Source organism: Ostrea edulis, chromosome 8 (assembly GCF_947568905.1).
Source record: "Ostrea edulis chromosome 8, xbOstEdul1.1, whole genome shotgun sequence".
NCBI lineage: Eukaryota > Metazoa > Mollusca > Bivalvia > Ostreida > Ostreidae > Ostrea > Ostrea edulis.
The window spans coordinates 52,763,795-52,785,350 of NC_079171.1; the positions used below are offsets into that span (position 1 = coordinate 52,763,795).

Consider the following 21,556-nt stretch of genomic DNA (forward strand, 5'->3'; position numbering starts at 1 on the left):
CCTGGTATGCATTCTGCACTGTATTTTTTAAAAACGAGGAAATAATACATAAATGAATTGACTCACTTTTTCACATATGAGGTTAATTTGATTACATCATTAATTTCTGAAAAATAAGGCTTATACATTCCATAATGTTGGAAAGCTATTGTATATAAAATTGTTTTATTTTTAAAATTGACTGAAGATGCTGCACAGCTTTTTAATACTTAGAATATTTGTCTGCATAATTAGGTTTGGAAGTCCATTTCCAATGTACTGTTAACACTATCAAAGATCGTTTGAATTCATTTGTAATAAAAATTTGACGGCAGTTATTTCATGGAATTCAAATGAAGTCACTTCCCAACTCATCTGAAAACAATACCAACATATTTATCAACACTACTAGTATCAGCTTACATTGTGCTCCTTTATTAATGTGTATTCTTAAAAGGCAGAATTTACTCCGAAACTTCTACTGTTAATGTATTATTAGGAGGCAGAATTTACTCCGAAACTTCTACTGTTAATGTATTCTTACGCGGGATAATTTATTCAAAAGTTTCTACATTATAAGAAAAAAATTCTTCCTGTGTCCCTCAACTCGATATTTACATTATCAACGTTTTATCTATTAATGATAATCATTTTCATTCTTATGTCGAATCGATATATCTCAATGTACTGCTTTTTACTTTGATATCTTATGCAAACATATTTGTTAACTGCAAACTAAAAACTCCCATAGTTATGTAGCAGTATTGTACCGGCACCTGTATGTGGATAAGTGCATACTACCCAGAGGGGATTGGCCAATGCGAGCGCTTCAACCGAACCTTGCATGATTTGTTGAGAACACTTACCCCAAAACAGAAACGGAGATGGCATGATCACCTTGTAGAGCTTCTCTTCTGGTACAATTCAACCATATATGCCTCAACTGGATTAAACCCATTCTACCTTATGATGGGAATACATCCAAATTATCTATATATACTATATTAAATCTACGGGAATGTGAGTCTCTCATCCCATTCACCGACTTTGTGGAACAACATGTAGAACGTCTAAAGGAGGCGTATAGAAAAGCAGAGGAGCAACTTGAGAGAGCTGCACACGCAAGGGAGAAAATGGTGAAGATATCAAGAGATTCGAATGTCCTCGAACCTGGAACTTCTGTAATTGGGTAATTGGCAGGAATACAATTCAGGATGCCTGGAGCGAACATGAGTATGTTGTGCTACGACGTATTGACCCCGAAAACATTTCTATGAAGTCTACCGTAAAGATACTCCTAATGCAAGATGAAGATAACGAACAGTGATCAATCTCATAACTCCTATAAGCAATACAAAATAGATAGTTGGGCAAACACGGACCCCTGGACACATCAGAGGTGGGATCAGGTGCCTAGGAGGAGTAGGCATCTCCTGTTAACCGGCCATACCCGCTGTGAGCCCTATATCCTGATCAGGTAAACGGAGTTATCCGCAGTCAAAATCAGTGTGCCAAGAACGGCTTAAGAATTGGTATGAAACACGTCAGACAGACGTATTGTGAATAGGGCACACCTTAGAATCAAACTAAGAACATCCGATACTTTGAAACAACTGGCCAGAGGCCATGCAAACAGACTGAACTATATAACGGAAGTGTGTACCCGTGTTGATAGTGATGGTTCTAGTGACAGCTCATCTGATGACGAATTCCTGATGATGAATGATTCTGTTATATCTGCACCCTCGCCTGCAAAACCTCGTCGAAGTACTCGTGTTACAGCAGGGAAGCACAGTAATATTAATCACATGCCAAAAAGTTATATAGGTCATTAAATACTCCATGTGTGAACTACAGTTACAAACGTGTACATATGTTTTGATTATAACGTTTTATGCACATTCAACTAGAATTTTGTGCTTGTCAGTTTTCTTAAAATACAAAGTATTTGTATGTTTATTTTCTTGATGTGTAACAAGGGGCGTTACTCCTGTAGCAGGAGATAATGTGGACAAGTGCAAATTGATTATTTTTTATATCAATTTCCAATTTTGCGAGAACGTGATTGTCTTGGCATTTTCGGATGTAGTTAAGATTACAGACGAGGGCTGACGTCATTTTTACCTCACACTGCAGCATAGAGCACACCGCTACTCTGCCTTTTTATTTATACTTCAAGAACTTTTGCTGTTATACAGGTGTGTATATTATGTACATTTGCTACTTGTTACTTAGTCTGCAATAATGTAAATTATGATAATTGTGCATTTAATTGAATTCCATGATTTCTTCCCGAGTTGTGTATCGGTGAACTAATTTCCCACCATGTGCAGCATGTCCGCTGTTCTAGTAGATTATTTAGGTCGACAGAATTGACGATGAAGTAGGCAATTATATAATTACCTTTCAACTATAGTTATGCATATTGATATGATTGTCACAACTTTATTTTGACTTGCAATGTAATAAAAACAACCTCTTGGACTTTATATGTAGTATTTCGGAACTATTGTTTCCTCAGTTCGGAACTAGGTCGAAGTTCTGATTTTAGTGGGCGATATCAGTTTCCCGTTTGCTTGTTTACCGATTAATTGTTTTCATTTGAATACCATGAAAGGTAATTAAATGCATTAACTGCATGAATAAGACTTTACATTTTGTAAATACCTATGCTATTCTTTACATTTTTTATGTAATCTTTGTTCTTAATAATAAAAGAGAAGCTTGTCTTGTAAACTTTGACTTGTGACCCTGATATGATATATCAGGTTGATGGTGAATATGTTGATGGATAAGTCTATTACTTTTCTTGGCTGTATACATGTAGAGGTCTGTTTGTTGGTAGTGACTATGTATATTATTGATTTGAAGTTAGGTCTTAGGACGATTGTATATCATAAGAGTCAGTATATGTGTCATGTTAAGTTGACTAGTTTGAGTGTATTGGTGTTTACACTTTATCATGAGTACATAATAGTATCATGTGTTATATTTAGTGTTGCTCTCACTATATATACTTACATATTACTCTAGTGTTGAGTGGTTTGACCAAAAGTTGTGTGCACACATTACATAAATAAACTACATGTATTAGGTTACTTTATTACATCACCAACCATCCATCATTCGATATACCTTTGTACATAATTCATAATTACTGTTTACTGATTTGTACTTTGTTCTTTACAGATCACTGTTGCCTTTTGGCATAATAAAATAAGGAAACGGACAAAAGTCTTGTCACTTGGCTACATTTGTAATGTGTTAATGTATCTCAATGTAAAACTTATACGGTACCAATTTTGATGCACCAGATGCGCATTTCGACAAATAATATCTCTTCAGTGATGCTCAACCGAAATGTTTGAAATCCGAAATAACAATGAAGTTTTAGAGCTATTATAGGCTATATTTATATTGTGTTAATGTATTTCAACTGATTCGATATACAAGAACATGTTCTACGCACGATCATTTTAGAAAAATGCAACTAAAGTCGCTTTAGTGGGTTTTTTTTTTTATCTTGAAGAATATAATTATACATTGTAGTGATGAATATTTTAGGATTTAAATATCTATGAATACTATCTTACATTGTATTCATGAATTTTTAGGATGAATGATTTATACAAAACGCTGATTTCCAAGCGGTATTTTTCACCAAGAGCACATGCTCACATAGATAAGAACTTTTATAAATTAAAAAAAAAAAATTTTATACTGGAAGATGCCCAAACGCATTGATGCTGTACATTGTCTGCTCGAATTGGTCTTGAATTTTCGAAGCAGCGTTGTAAATTGTTTTTTTTATACATATTATTAAGACCTGAGTATTGCACATATTTTTTTTAATCATGTCAGTCAAACGACTGTATAATTGTGTGAAACAGAATTAGGGTGGATGTATTTGATTAAATAATGAGAGATTTGGTATTTCTTTTTTTTTAAGTCGTCGACTTTTGAGCTATATGAGTGGCAGAACAGCTGTTTTCGTATGCAGTCCTTTTTCTTTCAGGACGACTTGCGGAAAAATTCTATAAAAATGAAGTGTTCTAGTTTGCTCTCGAGTTAATATATTGCTTAGCCAGCTGAAGAAATTGTGGCCATGTAGAACAGGTGTATGCTCAATGCATACATGTAAGTAGTTTTAGTTAAGCGCTTGAAGAAGGGAAATGTCTTCCTGAAAATAGGACAATTTAGATAGCTTAGGTGAGAGAGAGAGAGAGAGAGAGAGAGAGAGAGAGAGAGAGAGAGAGAGAGAGAGAGAGAATCAGAAAGATGGTGTGATTTTCAAATTTCTTTCTCGTAAACTTATAATTCTGTTCATCATCATTAATCAGACCTATACTATGCTTTACATTAAGTCCTGTGATTTGTTTTCCCCTTTTTTCGATTACTGTTCTTTCCCAGGTAGTTGTAAGGAGGTACTCTCATCATAATGGCTGACTTTCTTTTAAAACATGAATGAAAATATAGATATCAGCAATATTTTCATATTCATTTAAAACATCATTGCCGAGCTAATTAACTCAGTAGGTTAGCAAGTCGACTGCTAAGCTGTACATCGCGGTTTCGAGTGCAGCAGTGATTATTATTATTTTTTTTATATTGCTTTCTACTAAATCTGCATTTTTTTTTACTAAATAAAGTACATTCGAAAGTTTTTAATTTAAAATCATTATACATATCCTCCACATTCCATCCATATCAATTTTCTCTGTTGTAGCATTCCTCTTTGAGGGTTAATCGTCCGTATCCTGGACATCCTTGCTTACCACATTAACGTTATTGTATAAATCGTGATTTAAATAACACCATGATGACAAAACCACTGAATGGTGAACATTTGAATGGGAAATGAAGATATTTAAAGCCGGATGTGAGCTATCAATTCTTTACGTGTCGTGTATTCATGACGATCAAAAAGGTGACAAACAAGGTACACTCGGATTTCAGTGTTAAGTAGATACTATAAGTAGATACTATAAGTAGATACTATAAGTAGATACTATAAGTAGATACTATTATGTGGGTCATTATATATTTTTATTACATAGACATCAATGTATCGTTCTTTGATACTGTGGATTTCATTGCGTGTGATCCGGTTTTCCGTATCAGTATCACAGTTGTAAATATACTATATAACTAAATTCTGAAGTGTCACATATCCACATGTTGAACAGTTGTAAATATACTATATAACTAAATTCTGAAGTGTCACATATCCACATGTTGAACAGCTGTAAATATACTATCTAACTGAATTCTGAAGTGTCACATATTCACATGTTCAACGGCTGTAAGGATACCGTCTAACAAATTCTGAAGTGTTACATATCCACATGTTAAACAGCTGTAAGGATACCGTCTAACAAATTCTGAAGTGTTACATAATTTATCCGACAAAAGTAAAGTACCTGCTCTAAATAAAAAGATGATATCGACGAAACTAATATGCTTTCATTTACAAGTTGATTTTATGGAGCTAAATAAATGTTTACAAGTTGATTTTATGGGATGAAATGTTTACAAGTTAGTTTTATTGAGTTAAATGTTTACAAGTTGGTTTTATTGGGTGAAATGTTTACAGGTTGGTTTTATGGGGTGAAATGTTTACAATTTGGTTTTATGGGGTGAAATGTTTACAAGTTGGTTTTATGGGTTGAAATGTTTACAAGTTGGTTTTATGGGGTAAAATGTTTACAAGTTGGTTTTATGGGGTGAAATGGTTACAAGTTGGTTTTATGGAGTAAAATGTTTACAAATTGGTTTTATGGGGTTAAATGTTTACAAGTTGGTTTGATGGGGTGAAATGTTTACAAGTTGGTTTTATGGAGTGAAATGTTTGCAAGTTGGTTTTATGGGGTGCAATGTTTACAAGTTGGTTTGATGGGGTGAAATGTTTACAAGTTGGTTTTATGGGATTAAATGTTTACAAGTTGGTTTTATGGAGCCAAATAAATATTTACAAGTTGGTTTTATGGAGTGAAATGTTTACAAGTTGGTTTGATGGGGTGAAATGTTTACAAGTTGGTTTTATGGGGTGAAATGTTTACAAGTTGGTTTTATGGAGTGAAATGTTTACAAGTTGATTTTATGGGGTTAAATGTTTACAAGTTGGTTTTATGGAGCCAAATAAATATTTACAAGCTGGTTTGATGGGGTGAAATGTTTACAAGTTGGTTTTATGGGGTGAAATGTTTACAAGTTGATTTTATGGGGTGAAATGTTTACAAGTTGATTTTATGGGGTGAAATGTTTACAAGTTGGTTTTATGGAGTGAAATGTTTACAATTTGGTTTTATGGGGTTAAATGTTTACAAGTTGGTTTTATGGGGTGAAATGTTTACAAGTTGATTTTATGGGGTGAAATGTTTACAAGTTGGTTTTATGGGGTTAAATGTTTACAAGTTGGTTTTATGGAGTGAAATGTTTACAAGTTGGTTTTATGGAGTGAAATGTTTACAAGTTGATTTTATGGGGTTAAATGTTTACAAGTTGGTTTTATGGAGCCAAATAAATATTTACAAGCTGGTTTGATGGGGTGAAATGTTTACAAGTTGGTTTTATGGGGTGAAATGTTTACAAGTTGGTTTTATGGAATTAAATGTTTACAAGGTGGTTTTATGGAGCCAAATAAATATTTACAAGTTGGTTTTATGGAGTGAAATGTTTACAAGTTGGTTTTATGGGGTGAAATGTTTACAAGTTGGTTTGATGGGGTGAAATGTTTACAAGTTGGTTTGATGGAGCTATATGTTTACAAGTTGGTTTTATTGGGTGAAATGTTTACAAGTTGGTTTTATGGGGTTAAATATTTACAAGTTGGTTTGATGGGGTGAAATGACGTGAGGAACCAGTACACGGAGACCCATTGATGGGATGAAATGACGTGAGGAACCAGTACACGGGGACTCATTGCCTCTGGAGATCAGAGTAACACCCCCCCCCCCATAATTAAGAGCTTGTGTTTTAAATAAGTCCGAATAGTATCTTGAAAACCTCTTCAGTAACCACAAGTCCATTGTCCACTTCTTATAGCACGTCGATTGCAAATTGATTGCAAAAATATTATTATCCGCTCCGGTAATGTTATGTTGTTACAGAGAGCAGTGGAGCGGATCAAAGATATTATTTTATTCAGATTGAGTGTATTGTTGACGTTAATTTATTTTTGTCCTCTTCATTTCAAAATTTAAAATCTCATTGTGTATCTAGAAAAACAGTCTTTGTTATAAAAATCGTTTAAATTAGCCAGGTTTGTGCCTGGCTAGAGATATCCCACTATACGAAACACTGAGTTTTAAATTCAATGCGCTATGTCACGGCCTTGTGCATGGTCATCAGTACTTGTGCATGGTCATCAGTACTTGTGCATCGTCATCAGTACTTGTGCATCGTCATCAGTACTTTGTATAATACCTGCCGATACATAATTGTGTCAGGGTCAATATTTCCATGTCTAAGCCAAGAGAAGTTGGTTTTTTACGAAGTAGTCTAAGGGGATTTTTCTTTGGGAGAATACCTTGTACATGTGTGCAGATACCTGTCTCTACTGAATGGCCGTATTATCTTCAAATGAACCTGATGATTTCGTCGTATTGTTACAAAACATTATTTTGTATTTTGTGTCATTGTATCCCTTGTTAGCAGATGATTATATAAAGCGTGGGAATCCCAGACCCCGGGAATCCCCGTACAATTCTACCACTTTTATAACGATAGCATTTAAAGGTTGCTGGTCGGGTTTATCTGTTCAAATTTACGAAATTGATTTCTTGTTGCAGTTACGAATCCTGTACTTTGGTGATTGGTGCACAGGAATAACTTGACACATTTTAGGTGAGTTGAATCTTCGATATACATTTGTAGGTCCCCTATAATAGGTGCAATGCATTCCTTTTTTATATATATAGAATTTCCACATTTTCTTAAACACATACATGTATGTATGTTTCTTTTGCCTTCTTTTCTGAACCGCCACGGTGGTCTACTGGTTGAGCGTTCACCCCGCATGCGGAAGATCAGGCTTCGAATCCCGGCCGTGACAGACCTAAGTCGTTAAAACAAGTATTGACAATTCCATCGCCAAACGCTCGGTAGCAGATGTGAATGTCACGGGTCTTCGGAGATGACCTTAAAACTGGATGTCCTGTGACACGCTAAAGAACCCTCACTCGCTCAATGACCGTAAGCGCCGAGCACACATGCAGGCCTAAATGTAAAGCCCTTCTCCAGCCTTGGTAACGTCTCCATATGAGTGAAAAATTCTCGAGAGGGAAGTTAAACAAGATAGAATCAATCAATCAACCTTTTCCGACTAGCAAAGTGCCCATACTGATAACAATATTTCCACAAGAAAACTTTTGTTGCTTCTGCGTGTATATACATGTACATATACAAGTGGTATGGTTTCCTTATAGCTGTGTTATTTTGCAAGGACTTTCTCATGCATATAATATAACGATGATTTCCACACAGAAAATTGACCAGACGGCAAGTGCAAGACAATAAATAGTTATATATCAATTAAATGAGCTATGAATTTTGCATTTGTGGACAATATTTCAGCAAACAAAATATTGAATGTGATCTTTACAGTGGTAAAGCAAAATGAAATACGTCACCCCCACAATGATATACGCCATCTACACAAAATGATATACGTCACCCACACAAAATGATATATACGTCACCCCCACAATGATATACACCATCCACACAAAATGATATACGTCATCCACACAAAATGATATACGTCATCCCCACAATGATATACGTCATCCACACAAAATGATATACGTCATCCCCACTTTGCGTGAAACCAGCTGATTGCTAGACAAATCTATATGACAGGAGCAGACAGCAATACAACAATCGTATACCTGTGGTGTGTCCAGGGACCGTGTTTATCCAGCTCCTTATTTTGTATTCCTTATAAGAGTTATGGGATCGATCCCTGCTCGTTATCTTCACATTTCCGAAATAAGACACTGTTTATGTGTGCCTATCAGAAATTAAACTCAGAGGTCGGACAGGGAACAAATCTCATAGACTGAACATAGTTGGGGTAATGATGCATGAAATTTTACTTACAAGCATTATGTCATGTGTACCCATCTTTTGAACAAAATTATCACGGCTTTTCTACCCTGTTGTTTTCCCCTCTGTTTCGTTTTTGTTTTTCTTTCAAAATTATTTTTGTTGTTGTGCTTATTTTGAATATCATGATACTTCTTTGTAGAAAATGTTGGAGGTAGCAAAGTTCTGCTGTGTATTTTACGTTTTCTTGACAACATTAGTGCCCTCGGAATCCCTACAGTGTTCATCAAATGTCAACTGCAGATGTCGTGAAGTTCAAGGAAAATTGTTTGCAAATTGTGCAAATCTCCATTTGCCGTCAGCTCCATTATTTAGTGATGACGTTGTTGGAATAAACCTTGCAAACAACGTCATCTCAATTTTCCCGTCAAACCTTCCCAAACATATCGTTCACTTAGATGTCTCTAAAAACAATCTGCAAAAGATTGAAAATACGTCACTGTCAAATTATACTGCCCTTCAAAATCTAAGTATTGCAAGCAATTATCTTCATATGGTTGAACTAGATTCTCTACGAGACCTCTCAAATCTACAGCGTCTTGACATTTCTGGTAATCAAGAACTAACGTTAGAGGTTTTGTTTAACATATCTAAAGATTTGCAAAACTCTTCGACAATCCGGATCCTAAATTTTGAAAACTTACAATGCACGTACGGCGTCAGTTTCATCATCAAAAAGTACCACACTGCTTATCTGAAACACACACACTTAGAAGAACTGAATTTAGCGTCCAATCGCATTAGCAGTCTTGAACTGGGCGTCTTGACTGAGTTACCAAGATCTCTTAAACATTTAGATCTCGCTAATAACATTCTCAGCTTTGGCCTCTATCTTGTAGAAATTGGGGATTTACAGAATGTTGTTAGCCTCAATATGAGTTTTCAGGCGACTTTTCATCAAATATACACAAAGGACTTTTTTAGCTTGTGCAATGATACGCGACCAGACTTGAAAACAGAATCCCACAGTGAGCTTTCAAAGTCGTCTTCAACGTCACTTTCAATTTTCCGAGGAACTCAAAATTTCAGTATATTCATTCCACCGAAACTAGAAAGACTTTATTTTCATGATAATTTATACAAGATGGTCCTCCAAGATTATGTTTTTAAAACTGTTGGTAAACCAGTATTGACACACATTTTTATGCAGAATAGTATCGTTTACAGGTTAAATGGTCCTCTAAAGGGCATAGAGAGTGTTAGATATGTAGACTTTTCCAACAATTTTTGTAGTTATATATCACCCAGATTTTTCGAAGATTTTCCAAATCTATCACATCTCGATCTTTCTCATAATGCACTGGGAGAAAATTTAGAAAGTGACCATAAGGGAGAAATATTTCAGAGGCTATATAGACTGACCTCAATAAACTTAGCACGAAACAGGATTGTTCAACTTCCTGACAATATCTTCCGCAATTTGAATCAGTTAAAAACTCTTAACCTTCGCTACAATTCCTTAAGTGAGTTTTCATTACCTTTGAAACATATGACAAAACTTGCTCATTTGGATCTCTCCTATAACCAGTTGTTGGTCTTGGACGAGGAAACGAGACATGCTCTGGATTATATATCCAAACAGAGAAAGATAAACGTCAATCTGTTAGGCAACAGATTCAAATGTGACTGTGAAAACTTGAAATTCATCCAATGGATGCATAACGCTAAGGGAATTAATTTCGTTAATTTTGGTAATTATACATGTACATTTTCAAATTTCTCTCAGCCGTCTACTCAAATTCCCTTCACAAAAATGGAGGATTTACTTCAAGGTCTGGAAAAGCAGTGTTCCTCTTACACTCTCGTTATTTTAATGATGACGTCATTAATAATCGTTGTTATGACAACAGTCCTTAGTCGCATTGTGTATCGATACAGATGGAAGCTGAGGTTCATGTATTATGTAGCAAGGGAAAAGTACAGAGATAATGTGCAAAGAGCTGACGTCATAGGTGAAAGTTCATACTGTTTTGATGCGTTTGTGTCCTATGCTGATAAAGACAGGCGATTTGTGATTGATCTTGTAAAGCGACTAGAAAAGGAATATAATCTAAAACTCTGTATACATCATCGGGATTTCATTCCTGGAACAGACATAGCGGATAACATTACAAACGCGATTCATTGCAGCAGACAAACTGTTTGTTTCATTACGTCACACTTCATCGAATCATACTGGTGCATGTTTGAACTCAACATGGCGCGTATGGAGACTGTTTATTCTCGTAATGGTGAAAACGTTTTATTTTTAGTGGTTTTGGAGAAAGGAGCGATAAAGAAACTTCCGAGATCATTCATGGATTTGATTGAATCGAAGTCTTATTTGGATTTTCCGGAGGGTGGAGATTCAGACGAAGTAACAGCCTTTCGTTCCAAACTTGGAGATACCCTCAATTCGCCTGACGGTGATTTTAATGGACTTCACAGAAATGTCTGAAACTGATAAACAAATGATGAAGCTAACTTTTACCATGCATGTGTATTTTTATCCGCTGTAAAAATGAAGTATATTTCGTTTCTGTTATTGTTGTTTTTATTGCTGTTGTCTTTTGCTGGTATTGTACTTTGTGAAACACTAATATGATGACGTATGGGTAGATGGAAAATAAACATGCATTCCTCTTTATCTTCATCTGTCGTAATAGATTGACGAACTTAATATTTCAACGTAGTATCTCTCAAACGTGGATTCAGCGTTGTTTACAACATTAACACAAAGATCATGCGCGAGCCACGGTGAATGCAAAGATGAAGATAACGAATTAACATCAATATTATAACTCTTATAAGGAATACAAAATTAAGAGTTGGGCAAACACAGACACTTGGAAATCCCGGATATGGGATAAGGTGTCTAGGAGGAGTAAGCATATCCTATTGACCAGTCACACCGGCTGTGAGCCCTCGATCTTGATCAGGTAAACTGAGTAAATTGCAGTCAAAACCAGTGTGTCAAGAACGCCCTTGCAATTGATATGAAACTCATCATACAACATTTTACCTAATGACAGGCTGTGTTATCAAACTAGATCGTTATAACGACCAAAGAATGAACGAAGAACTTTATCGTGCCGCACCTGCTGTGACACGGAGTCACAGGGGATGTTTCCTCCTCATACGCTTGTTCTGCGAATGATCAGTTTTCAAACCGAGACAGGTTACTGTAAAGTAGTTGATGTTACAAGGGTTTAAACAGTCTTGTTTAAAATCAGCATTTCGCAAATTCTATGGACATTTTAAAAATCTACTTTGCGAATACAATATACCATTGGGTCAAATGCTGTCTAAAGGGTTTCATACCGATTGTTAGGCCGTTCTTGGCACGCTCATTTTGACTATGGGTTACTCCATTTACCTGATCAAGATATACGGCTCACGGCGGGTGTGACCGGTCGACAGAGGATGCTTACTCCTCCTAGATACCTGATCCCACCTCTGGTATGTCCAAGGATCCGTGTTTGCCCAACTATCTATTTTGCATTGCTTATGGGAGTTATGAGATTGATCACTGTTCGTTATCTTCACCTTTCATTAATCTTACCAACACGTTCCAGTATTTGGTTGGTTGGTTGAATATTGTTTAACGTCCTTCTCGAGAATATTTCACTCATATGGAGACGTCACCATTGCCGGTGAAGGGCTGCAAAATTTAGGGCTATGCTCGGCGCTTATGGCTTTTGAGCAGGGAGGTATTTTTTATCGTGTCACACCTGCCGTGACACGGGGTTTCAGTTTTTTGCGGTGTCATCCGATGGACCACCCCATTTGGTCGCCTCTTATGACAAGTAAGGGGTACTCAAGACCTGTTCTAACCCGTATCCCTACGGAATTGTGTAGGAGTGCTAACAGTCCTTCTGATTTTAAAGGATTAATCTACGGTGAAAGTATTATTCATTTAAGAAGCACAAGGGGCACTACTGCACTTAACAAATTTTGTTTGAATTTAGATTGATTCTGAAAAAGAAAAGTTATGGTGAATAAATCAAAGTGCACAGAATGTCAGAACAGGACCACAGCAGGTGAAAAATGAGGCTAAGAATCAAGAAATACAACGTTGTGTGTTGTTGTTTTTTGGTAAAAAAAAAAATACAAGTCTTTACTCTGAAAAATAAAACAGAAATCATTACAATACTGGTGTTCCCCTTACAAAGGATATAGGCAGCAATTCAATTCTCTCTGAATAACTTATCGTGTCATAGAAACGCATCAAGATTTAGGCGATTTTCTCACTTCCTCACTAATTAATGAATTTGTATAAGATGTGCAAATAGAAGCCTGCTGATAGCGAATTCGCAGCTATATGCTACAGCGCTATCGAAGCTGATCAATCAGAAATATCGTATCACACCATCAGGACGCTAACATAGGGGCGAGTCAAGCGATTAATGGTGTGTGTCTAATAGCAACCATTTTTGGAAAGCAGTAACACGAAATCAAATTGATTCAGAAACATTTGTTATGTTTGAGAGCGCTTCATCTATTTGTTTTTCTGCTTCTCGTTTTAAACTTAAATCATTTCATAAATCGAAACAGAAACACTTCACAGGAAATACGAATTTGTACGGACTGTGAAACTTTGTGATTTTGGTTACTAGTAATGCGTGCATACGTTGATATGCATTATATATAGCTTGGGTGCATACTATTGTCCTATACAGAGCACCGTAGTTTTAGTTTCATCAGATAAAGGCCGGGGATAGCATTCTCATTGAAATAATACACTAAAGATTTATTGCATTGCCAGTCTTTGTCGCGACACATGTTTGAAGTGATTAAGATACGGAAGTTTAAGTTTTCATTTACTGTTATAATATTATGATAAAATCTGATAAATAATTCAATTATTTGATGATAGACATCAGTCACCCATGGTAAGAAATGCATGAACTTTTGATCACAAAAATACGACTGACATTCCCGCCTGATAAGTTTGGATTATCCCCTAAATGTCGGTTAAAAACATTGCTCACAATTCAACAGGACGAGCATGCGCATTGCCCATTACCCTAAAGCGAGGTCATAGGGTGAAAGTTCTAAAAGCTTGTGGAAAATATTCGGGGAAGAATTGAAATAGTTTAGGACAGTTCAATGCACTGCAAGCAGCGGCGGATTTAGACCTTACGGGGGGGGGGGGGGGGGAGGGTCGAAAGGGAAGGGCATGGGAGGGGGTTAAGGGATTTTTTTGTAAGAAGATTGATTTGAAATGATGCATTTTATTGCATTTTCGACTGAAATTATCGCCCCCTCTTCCTTTCATTTATAGTCACCATGCCCTTTATAAGTTCGGGTTTGGTAAAAAAAAAAAAAAAAAAAAAAAAGAACCCCCTAAATTGGCACAATAATTTTCAGTTATGCTTCTTCATTCCTTCTTCCTCGTTCCTTTTCTCACTAATTGCAAAGAGTTTGAATGCGACCCATACATGCCCCATAGATCCACGGCTGATATCTAGAAAAGTGCCTGGATTTACAGAATGTTAGAGATATAATATACCACGCGGCTTTTAGGAATTCTAGAACATCAATATACTCCAACTGGTAATTCTTTCTAATTGTAAAGATGACAAGATAACATGAATTAAAACAAATAATGTCCTATTACAACGTGTTAATCGTTGTTACATGGGAAGTGATTGGATTACGTACAGAGATTACAAGCGTTTCAGTTGACTGACTGCCCTATCAGTCTGTATCCATGCTTCAGGAATGTCATTCTTAATTCGTGTCCTTGAATAATTGTTCGGTTTAAAACTAGAGGAAAAACCGACCGAGGAATCCCGACAAATAGTAGGCTGAGAAAACCTTCCTGGTACAAAGGTTTTATCTTCTGGTATTCATTCTGCACTTTAGTTTAAAAAAAGGAAATAACACGTAAATTGACATTGACCTACTTTCTGACAAATGAGGTCAATTTGATTACCGCATTAATTTCTGAAAAAGAAGACTTATACTAAATTCCGTAATTTTGGAAAGCTATTGTATATATATATATATATATATATATATATATATATATATATATATATATATATTATAATTATTCTATTTCAAGGCGGGATAAAGATAGTTCACAGTTTAACACTTGAAATTGTTTACTATGAAATTAATTCAAAAGCCCATTTTCAATTTACTGTAGATATTATCAAAGGTCGTTTGAATTCATTGATGATGAAATTTGACGGCGGTTATTTCATGGAATTCAATTACTCCCTTGGTAACAGAGGCTACTTTCACTTCCTAACTTAGCTGCAGAACTGTAGCTCTCTGACAAATATTGGGAGAGATCAGAGAGCTATAGATCCACCCCCTATAAAAACCTTCGATTTACGGCACAGAAAAAATGCGAATGGTCGAAGACTTATGTCGTTGTATTCTTGGCTCTACGTCTCATAAATTTAACACCAAATAATTCCAACATATTTTCCCACAAAAATTCTTTCCAAGTATAGCTTCATATATTCCTTAAAGACACATAGCTCCATGGGACCTGAAAACTCGCACCTTCAAGTGATTCTGTTTGTTGATGTGGGCAGGTTAGATGGCCAGTCAAATCAAACCGCGTTGAATTTGTAATGTATCAATAATATCCCATTCTAGGTATGTACGACATAATCATGTTATTCGATCCGCGGACTTAAATATCGTTATCATGGTATATAATGTATAAAGATTTATAGTTATAGATAGTCGGCACACGGACTATAAATAGTTACTAATACTTTTATAGTTTTACACATATTAACTAATCATGTTATTTATTCCGTTTTTAAAAGTCACATATACGGAATAAATGCTATCTTTTAAAAGTCCACGGATCGAATGACATGATTATGCCGTATTTATTCGGTAGCTAGTGAAAAATGTATAATTTTCTCAGATGTAAAAGCTCTTGAGTGTTTTAGAGTACCCCTGGCATGTCATGAAAGCCCAATCTAGTACCCCTGGCATGTCATGAAAGCCCAATCTAGTCCCCGCATAACTACCGTTAATAGCAAAGTGCAATGAAAGTCGAGCATTTAATTCAATATTCAAAGCTGATCCAACCTTTCAATTTTGATGCCCATGTAAATTGTTCACCCGTCATATTTGACCACGCCCACTTTATTTTGTCGGTCAATGTTTGTAATGATAATTTCTATTGTCCCACTCACTAAAGTCTTGCGGCGAACAATTCACCGTGGCGGGACATCTGGTCGAGCTAACTGCATTTCCATTCTTGCTGTAATGGAATCACATTTTGTTCATGTGTTTTGTGCATACAGTTTATCCCTTTTTACTCGCTAAATTATAATATATTATGATTCGATAAGGAGAATTTTCTGAAAGATTTTATGCTAAATTTTAGTTCTTGGGAGTATGCATGCAACAGTGTTATACTGGGAAAAATAGTCACGTGTTGTTTGTCTTACTTTCATTTAATTTGAGTTTATTTCTCAGACTCAAATCATTGTGTAGTTAGGTCGTTACGAAGTCGCCACTATCAAATGAAAGGCGAAGATAATGGTAATGATAATGATGATTGAGTTTTTTTTATAGCGCTTTTCCAGCGTATGCTGCTCAACGCGCTTTACAAGATAACGAACAGTGATCAATGTCATAACTCCTATCAGCAATACAAAATAGAAAGTTAGGCAAACACGGACCGCTGTATATACCAAGTGGGATCAGGTGCCCAGGAGGAGTAAGCATCCCCCGTCGACCGGCCACACCCGCCGTGATCCCTATATCTTGATCAGGCAAACGGAGTAATCCGTAGTCAAAATCAGTACAGTAACAACAAACACAACGCGAAGTACGGACGATACGGACGCCATACCTGCTACATTTATATATTTCCTTTGCTCTTTTGAGGTCAGACTACACTACAGATTGCAGGTGTTCTAAAGCAAGGAAGCAGATGAATATGGACAATACAAACATGTTATTCATTCCCATGGTATTCTTTTGTTATCATTTGACAGGGGCCCGTATTTATGTGCATTTACCATAGAGGAGAAAATACCTGTATTACCAAAGCGAGCTAAAGAGTGAACTTGCGTGTATATATTTGGATGTTTTCAACCCCATTCACAGTAGGTAAATATGAGTTTTTAATTGGGTTTTCTTTTGGGGTACTATTTATTACACAACGTCCTCATTAAGAACGAGATATCTAGATTAGATTCTCTCTCTCTCTCTCTCTCTCTCTCTCTCTCTCTCTCTCTCTCTTCATTGCTGACATCCCTTCAATTTGCAGTGCACGGCAATTGTCCACAGCATTAGCTTAATAAGTGTCTTCTGTAACATCATCAACAACACAATATATAAACCGCAGGTCACTACAGATAAAATATAAGAATGGTAGATGTCGCTGTAGCTTAGTGTAATTAGAGCGTTTTCTCTCTGACCGGTTGGTGATGAGTTCGAAACTCCCTCGTACATTGGCTGTGTCAAAGTGAAAACGTCAATGAGGCGACTACTCCTTCTCCACCATATTATCGACAGTTAGAAGTGAAAATTGCGGGTCTTTCGCCACTATATTATCGACAGTTAGAAGTGAAAATTGCGGGTCTTTCGCCACCATATTGTCGACAGTTAGTAGTGAAAATTGCGGGTCTTTCGCCACTATATTATCGACAGTTAGAAGTGAAAATTGCGGGTCTTTCTCCACCATATTATCGACAGTTAGAAGTGAAAATTGCGGGTCTTTCTCCACCATATTATCGACAGTTAGTGGTGAAAATTGCGAGTCTTCGGGCTGACCTTTAAAACACGACGTCCCGTGTCAATTTGTGTTTGAAATTCTCTAAGGGATGTAAGAAATAAAGACAAAATACCAGGAAATTTTTCAAAAACAAATTTTAAAAAATGAAAAAAAAAAAAAAACCAATCTACACTTAAAAAACCCTTAATTCATGAGAAGTCCAATTAGATCACATGCGACTAAACACATCCTTCTTACACCAAGCAATGTTATGAATTGTTTGTGCAAAAGTAGATAATTACCAGAGTCTAGTTAATTGTAAATAGTAAGATCGTCCATGGCCAGTTGAAGAGTTTTTGAAGTGTTATCAATTCTCATGGTGGGTATTATCAATATCCTCTACAAGATTTAGTCTTCTGTCTGAGCCAACAAGACGACAGAGGTCTAAAAGACCATTTTCGCTCAAAAAATTGGAAAATGTATTTCAAATCTTTGTTATTTTAAATTCTATTTCCGGGAATGGAATTACATAGCAACGGTAACGGTAACAGTTATCCAAAATTCTCAGCATCGACATTTATATCCACAGGGCGTTATAATCAGAGAATACAGGAAATGGCAGGAATTATCCGCTGCGACATGAAATCATGTGACGAAATCATAGATCGTATTAGCAAAACCATTAGAACATCAGTAACTCTCAGATATTATCAGTAACTCTCAGATATTATCAGTAACTCTCAGATATTATCAGTAACTCACATATATTATCAGTAATTCTCCGATATTATCAGTAACTCACATATCTTATCAGTAATTCTCCGATATTATCAGTAACTCACATATATTATCAGTAATTCTCCGATATTATCAGTAACTCACATATATTATCAGTAATTCTCCGATATTATCAGTAACTCACATACATTATCAGTAATTATCCGATATTATCAGTAACTCGCATACATTATCAGTAACTCACATACATTATCAGTAACTCTCAGATATTATCAGTAACTCTCAGACATTATCAGTAACTCTAAGATATCGTCAGTAAATCCCGGAAATCGTCAGAAACTGTCCGATATTATCAGTAACTCACATACATTATCAGTAACTCTCAGATATTATCAGTAACTCTCATATATCATCAGTAACTCTCCGATTTTATCAGTAACTCACATACATTATCAGTAACTCTCAAACATTATCAGTAACTCACATACATTATCAGTAACTCTCAAACATTATCAGTAACTCACATACATTATAAGTAGCTCTCAGATATCTTAAGTAACTCTCCGATACCATCAGTGACTCTAAAATATTATCAGTAACTCTACGATATCATCAGTAACTCTAAGATATCATCAGTAAATCCCGGACATCGTCAGAAACTCAGATATTATCAGTAACTCTCAGATATCATCAGTGACTCTTATATTATCAGTAGCTCACATACATTATCATTAACTCTCAGATATTATCATTAATCTCACATATTATCAGTAATCTCACACATTATCAGTAATCTCACATATTATCAGTAATCCCACACATTATCAGTAATTTCACACATCAGTAATCTTACACATTATCATTAATCTCACATATTATCAGTAATCCCACACATTATCAGTAATTTCACATATTATCAGTAATCTCACATCAGTAATCTCACACATTATCAGTAATCTCACATCAGTAATCTCACACATTATCAGTAATCTCACATCAGTAATCTCACATATTATCAGTAATCTCACATCAGTAATCTCACATATTATCAATAACCTCACATCAGTAATCTCACATATTATCAGTAATCTCACGTTTTATCAGTAGTTTCATGCATTATCAGTAATCTCACGCTTTATCCATAATCTCACACATTATCAGTAATGTCACACATTATCAGTAATCTCGCACACATTATCAGTAATCTCACGCATTATCAGTAACTTTCAGGTATCATTCTCTGTGTATAATTCTAATAATCTTTCTATATTTGATAGCTGTATTCAACTATTCATATCATTTCATCCAGAAGTGTAGAACATAATTTTTTTTCAAAGTGGAAACAAAAACCAATTGTCCTGGATTTTTGTTTATTTCTTTCCGTGTGCACTTTACCGAAGCATTATGAATTCCTCTTTGAATTTCAATGTCTCGCAATTTCCTCTGAAATTAGACACTGTTTATGTTTGACTATCAGAAGTTAAAATCAGAGGTCGGACGGGGAAAAGGCATAAGCTGATCAGAGCTGGAGAGACGATGCCTAAAATCCTATCACTCTAAGATTTATAATCGCATTAAGTCACGTGTGTCTGTTGTTAAGGTAAGGTTTGCGACATTTTGACATGTAGCAAACAAAGTCTAGATGCATATCAGTATGTTCAGTAGGAATTTATCTTTTAAAATTTGACTTCTTAAAAAAAACTGCCCATGTCCTTTTTTGACCAGATGGGCTTAATTTTGTGATGTTTTACATTTTCGGGATCTTTGTAGAGAAGGGAATACTAATGGTATAAAAACTACACGAGGCAACTTAGGGGATAAAAAGCTAGTAATTTTTTTTAAAAGAGTATTATCTATAAGATTATACTAATTGGTAGAAATATTATTTTAAAACACTAAATAACACTTTTATATCTTAAATAAGATTTTAAAAATTGGTTATCATGGCAAACGCAAATTGAATATTGAGCAGCTTTACAAGGTCTACGTCAGAAAAATTTCACTTTAAACATAATATCTGAACCATAAACATTTAATAAAGCATGTTAAATTGCTACCAACCGGGCTTTGTTTCCATGTTAACAGATTAAAAAAATGATTCCATTTATGCCATTTGTCACTTTGTTTTATAATTGTACAACTGTTGAAGAGTGCATTGAGCATTTTCATGAACAAAACAATTCCAGCCCAAAAATGATAAATGATATTTATATTTATTTGTCAAGTAGTGTAGGATCACATTTATTAGAAATTAAGATGTTTGGTTTTTTGTTTGTTTGTTGTTGTTGTTTTTTTTTTCTCTTCTAAATACAATTCAATACAATACTAGTATCTTTAATTTCTCGGCGGGTTTCCCACGGTCCTGCTTCGTCATAAATTCCGTGTCTCATTAGCCCGTACCTGTCATACATGTATACACTACATCTTTGAAATAACTTCCCTCTTCTTGTTCCATAGCTTGATGTTGTTTACATAGTTCTACAGACGATTGTAACCTTCGCCGACAATATAAAACCCGGTCAGTGGCGGATCTAGAGGGCTCGTTAGTAAAAATGACACTTAAGAAATCTGTTTTATGTCGACAAGATCCAAGCCGTTATGCAGATGTTCCTCAGACAAAATTAAGAATATTTTAAGATATACTAGAGAAGACCCTCTTTTATTCTTACATGACCATATCAGTCGCGTTTTATACATTTCGAAGTCCATGCGATAAATCGCTCGATCGGCGCAAGTAGATGTCACAGCATTGAAGTATAAAGTGCATGTAATTATAGAGGTAAAGCATGGTCAGGTTCATTTTTTTTAAAAATGATTGTGAATGTCATAAAACATTCTAGCTTCGTTAATGTTGAATCTTGACAAATTTAAAGATACTATTAACAAACAATGATCTATTATAACAGCATCAAAATAAATCCTACTTTCCCTAGCAAGATTCGCAGAGATTACATGTGATCATCTCATGGTTTCACACAAAATATCAGCAACCGATACCGATCATCATCTTTTACCAGAGTCATGCCGTTGTTTACAAACAACTGACTTTCTCCA

At 35.5% G+C, this 21,556-nt stretch overlaps 2 protein-coding genes across 2 annotated transcripts in view; both read left to right on the top strand.

Moving 5' to 3' along the window:
- Positions 1–7,691: 7,691 nt before the first annotated feature.
- LOC125661403 (toll-like receptor 4) lies at positions 7,692–11,708 on the top strand. The gene is made up of 2 exons (XM_048893395.2): positions 7,692–7,824; positions 9,227–11,708. The coding sequence occupies exon 2, from the start codon at positions 9,230–9,232 to the stop codon at positions 11,519–11,521; it is 2,292 nt and encodes a 763-aa protein (XP_048749352.2). The 5' UTR covers positions 7,692–7,824; positions 9,227–9,229; the 3' UTR covers positions 11,522–11,708.
- A 5,368-nt stretch (positions 11,709–17,076) lies between these two features.
- LOC125661404 (toll-like receptor 4) overlaps positions 17,077–21,556 on the top strand; it is a 17,105-nt gene continuing 12,625 nt past the window's right edge. The window contains exon 1 of the mRNA XM_048893396.2: positions 17,077–17,157. The gene's annotated coding sequence lies outside the window, so the exon portion shown is untranslated. The remainder of the gene's footprint in view (positions 17,158–21,556) is intronic.

What these genes read in the sequence shown, in the direction of transcription:
- LOC125661403 (XM_048893395.2), top strand. Translation starts at nt 9,230, where the DNA reads ATGTTGGAGGTAGCAAAGTTCTGCTGTGTATTTTACGTTTTCTTGACA.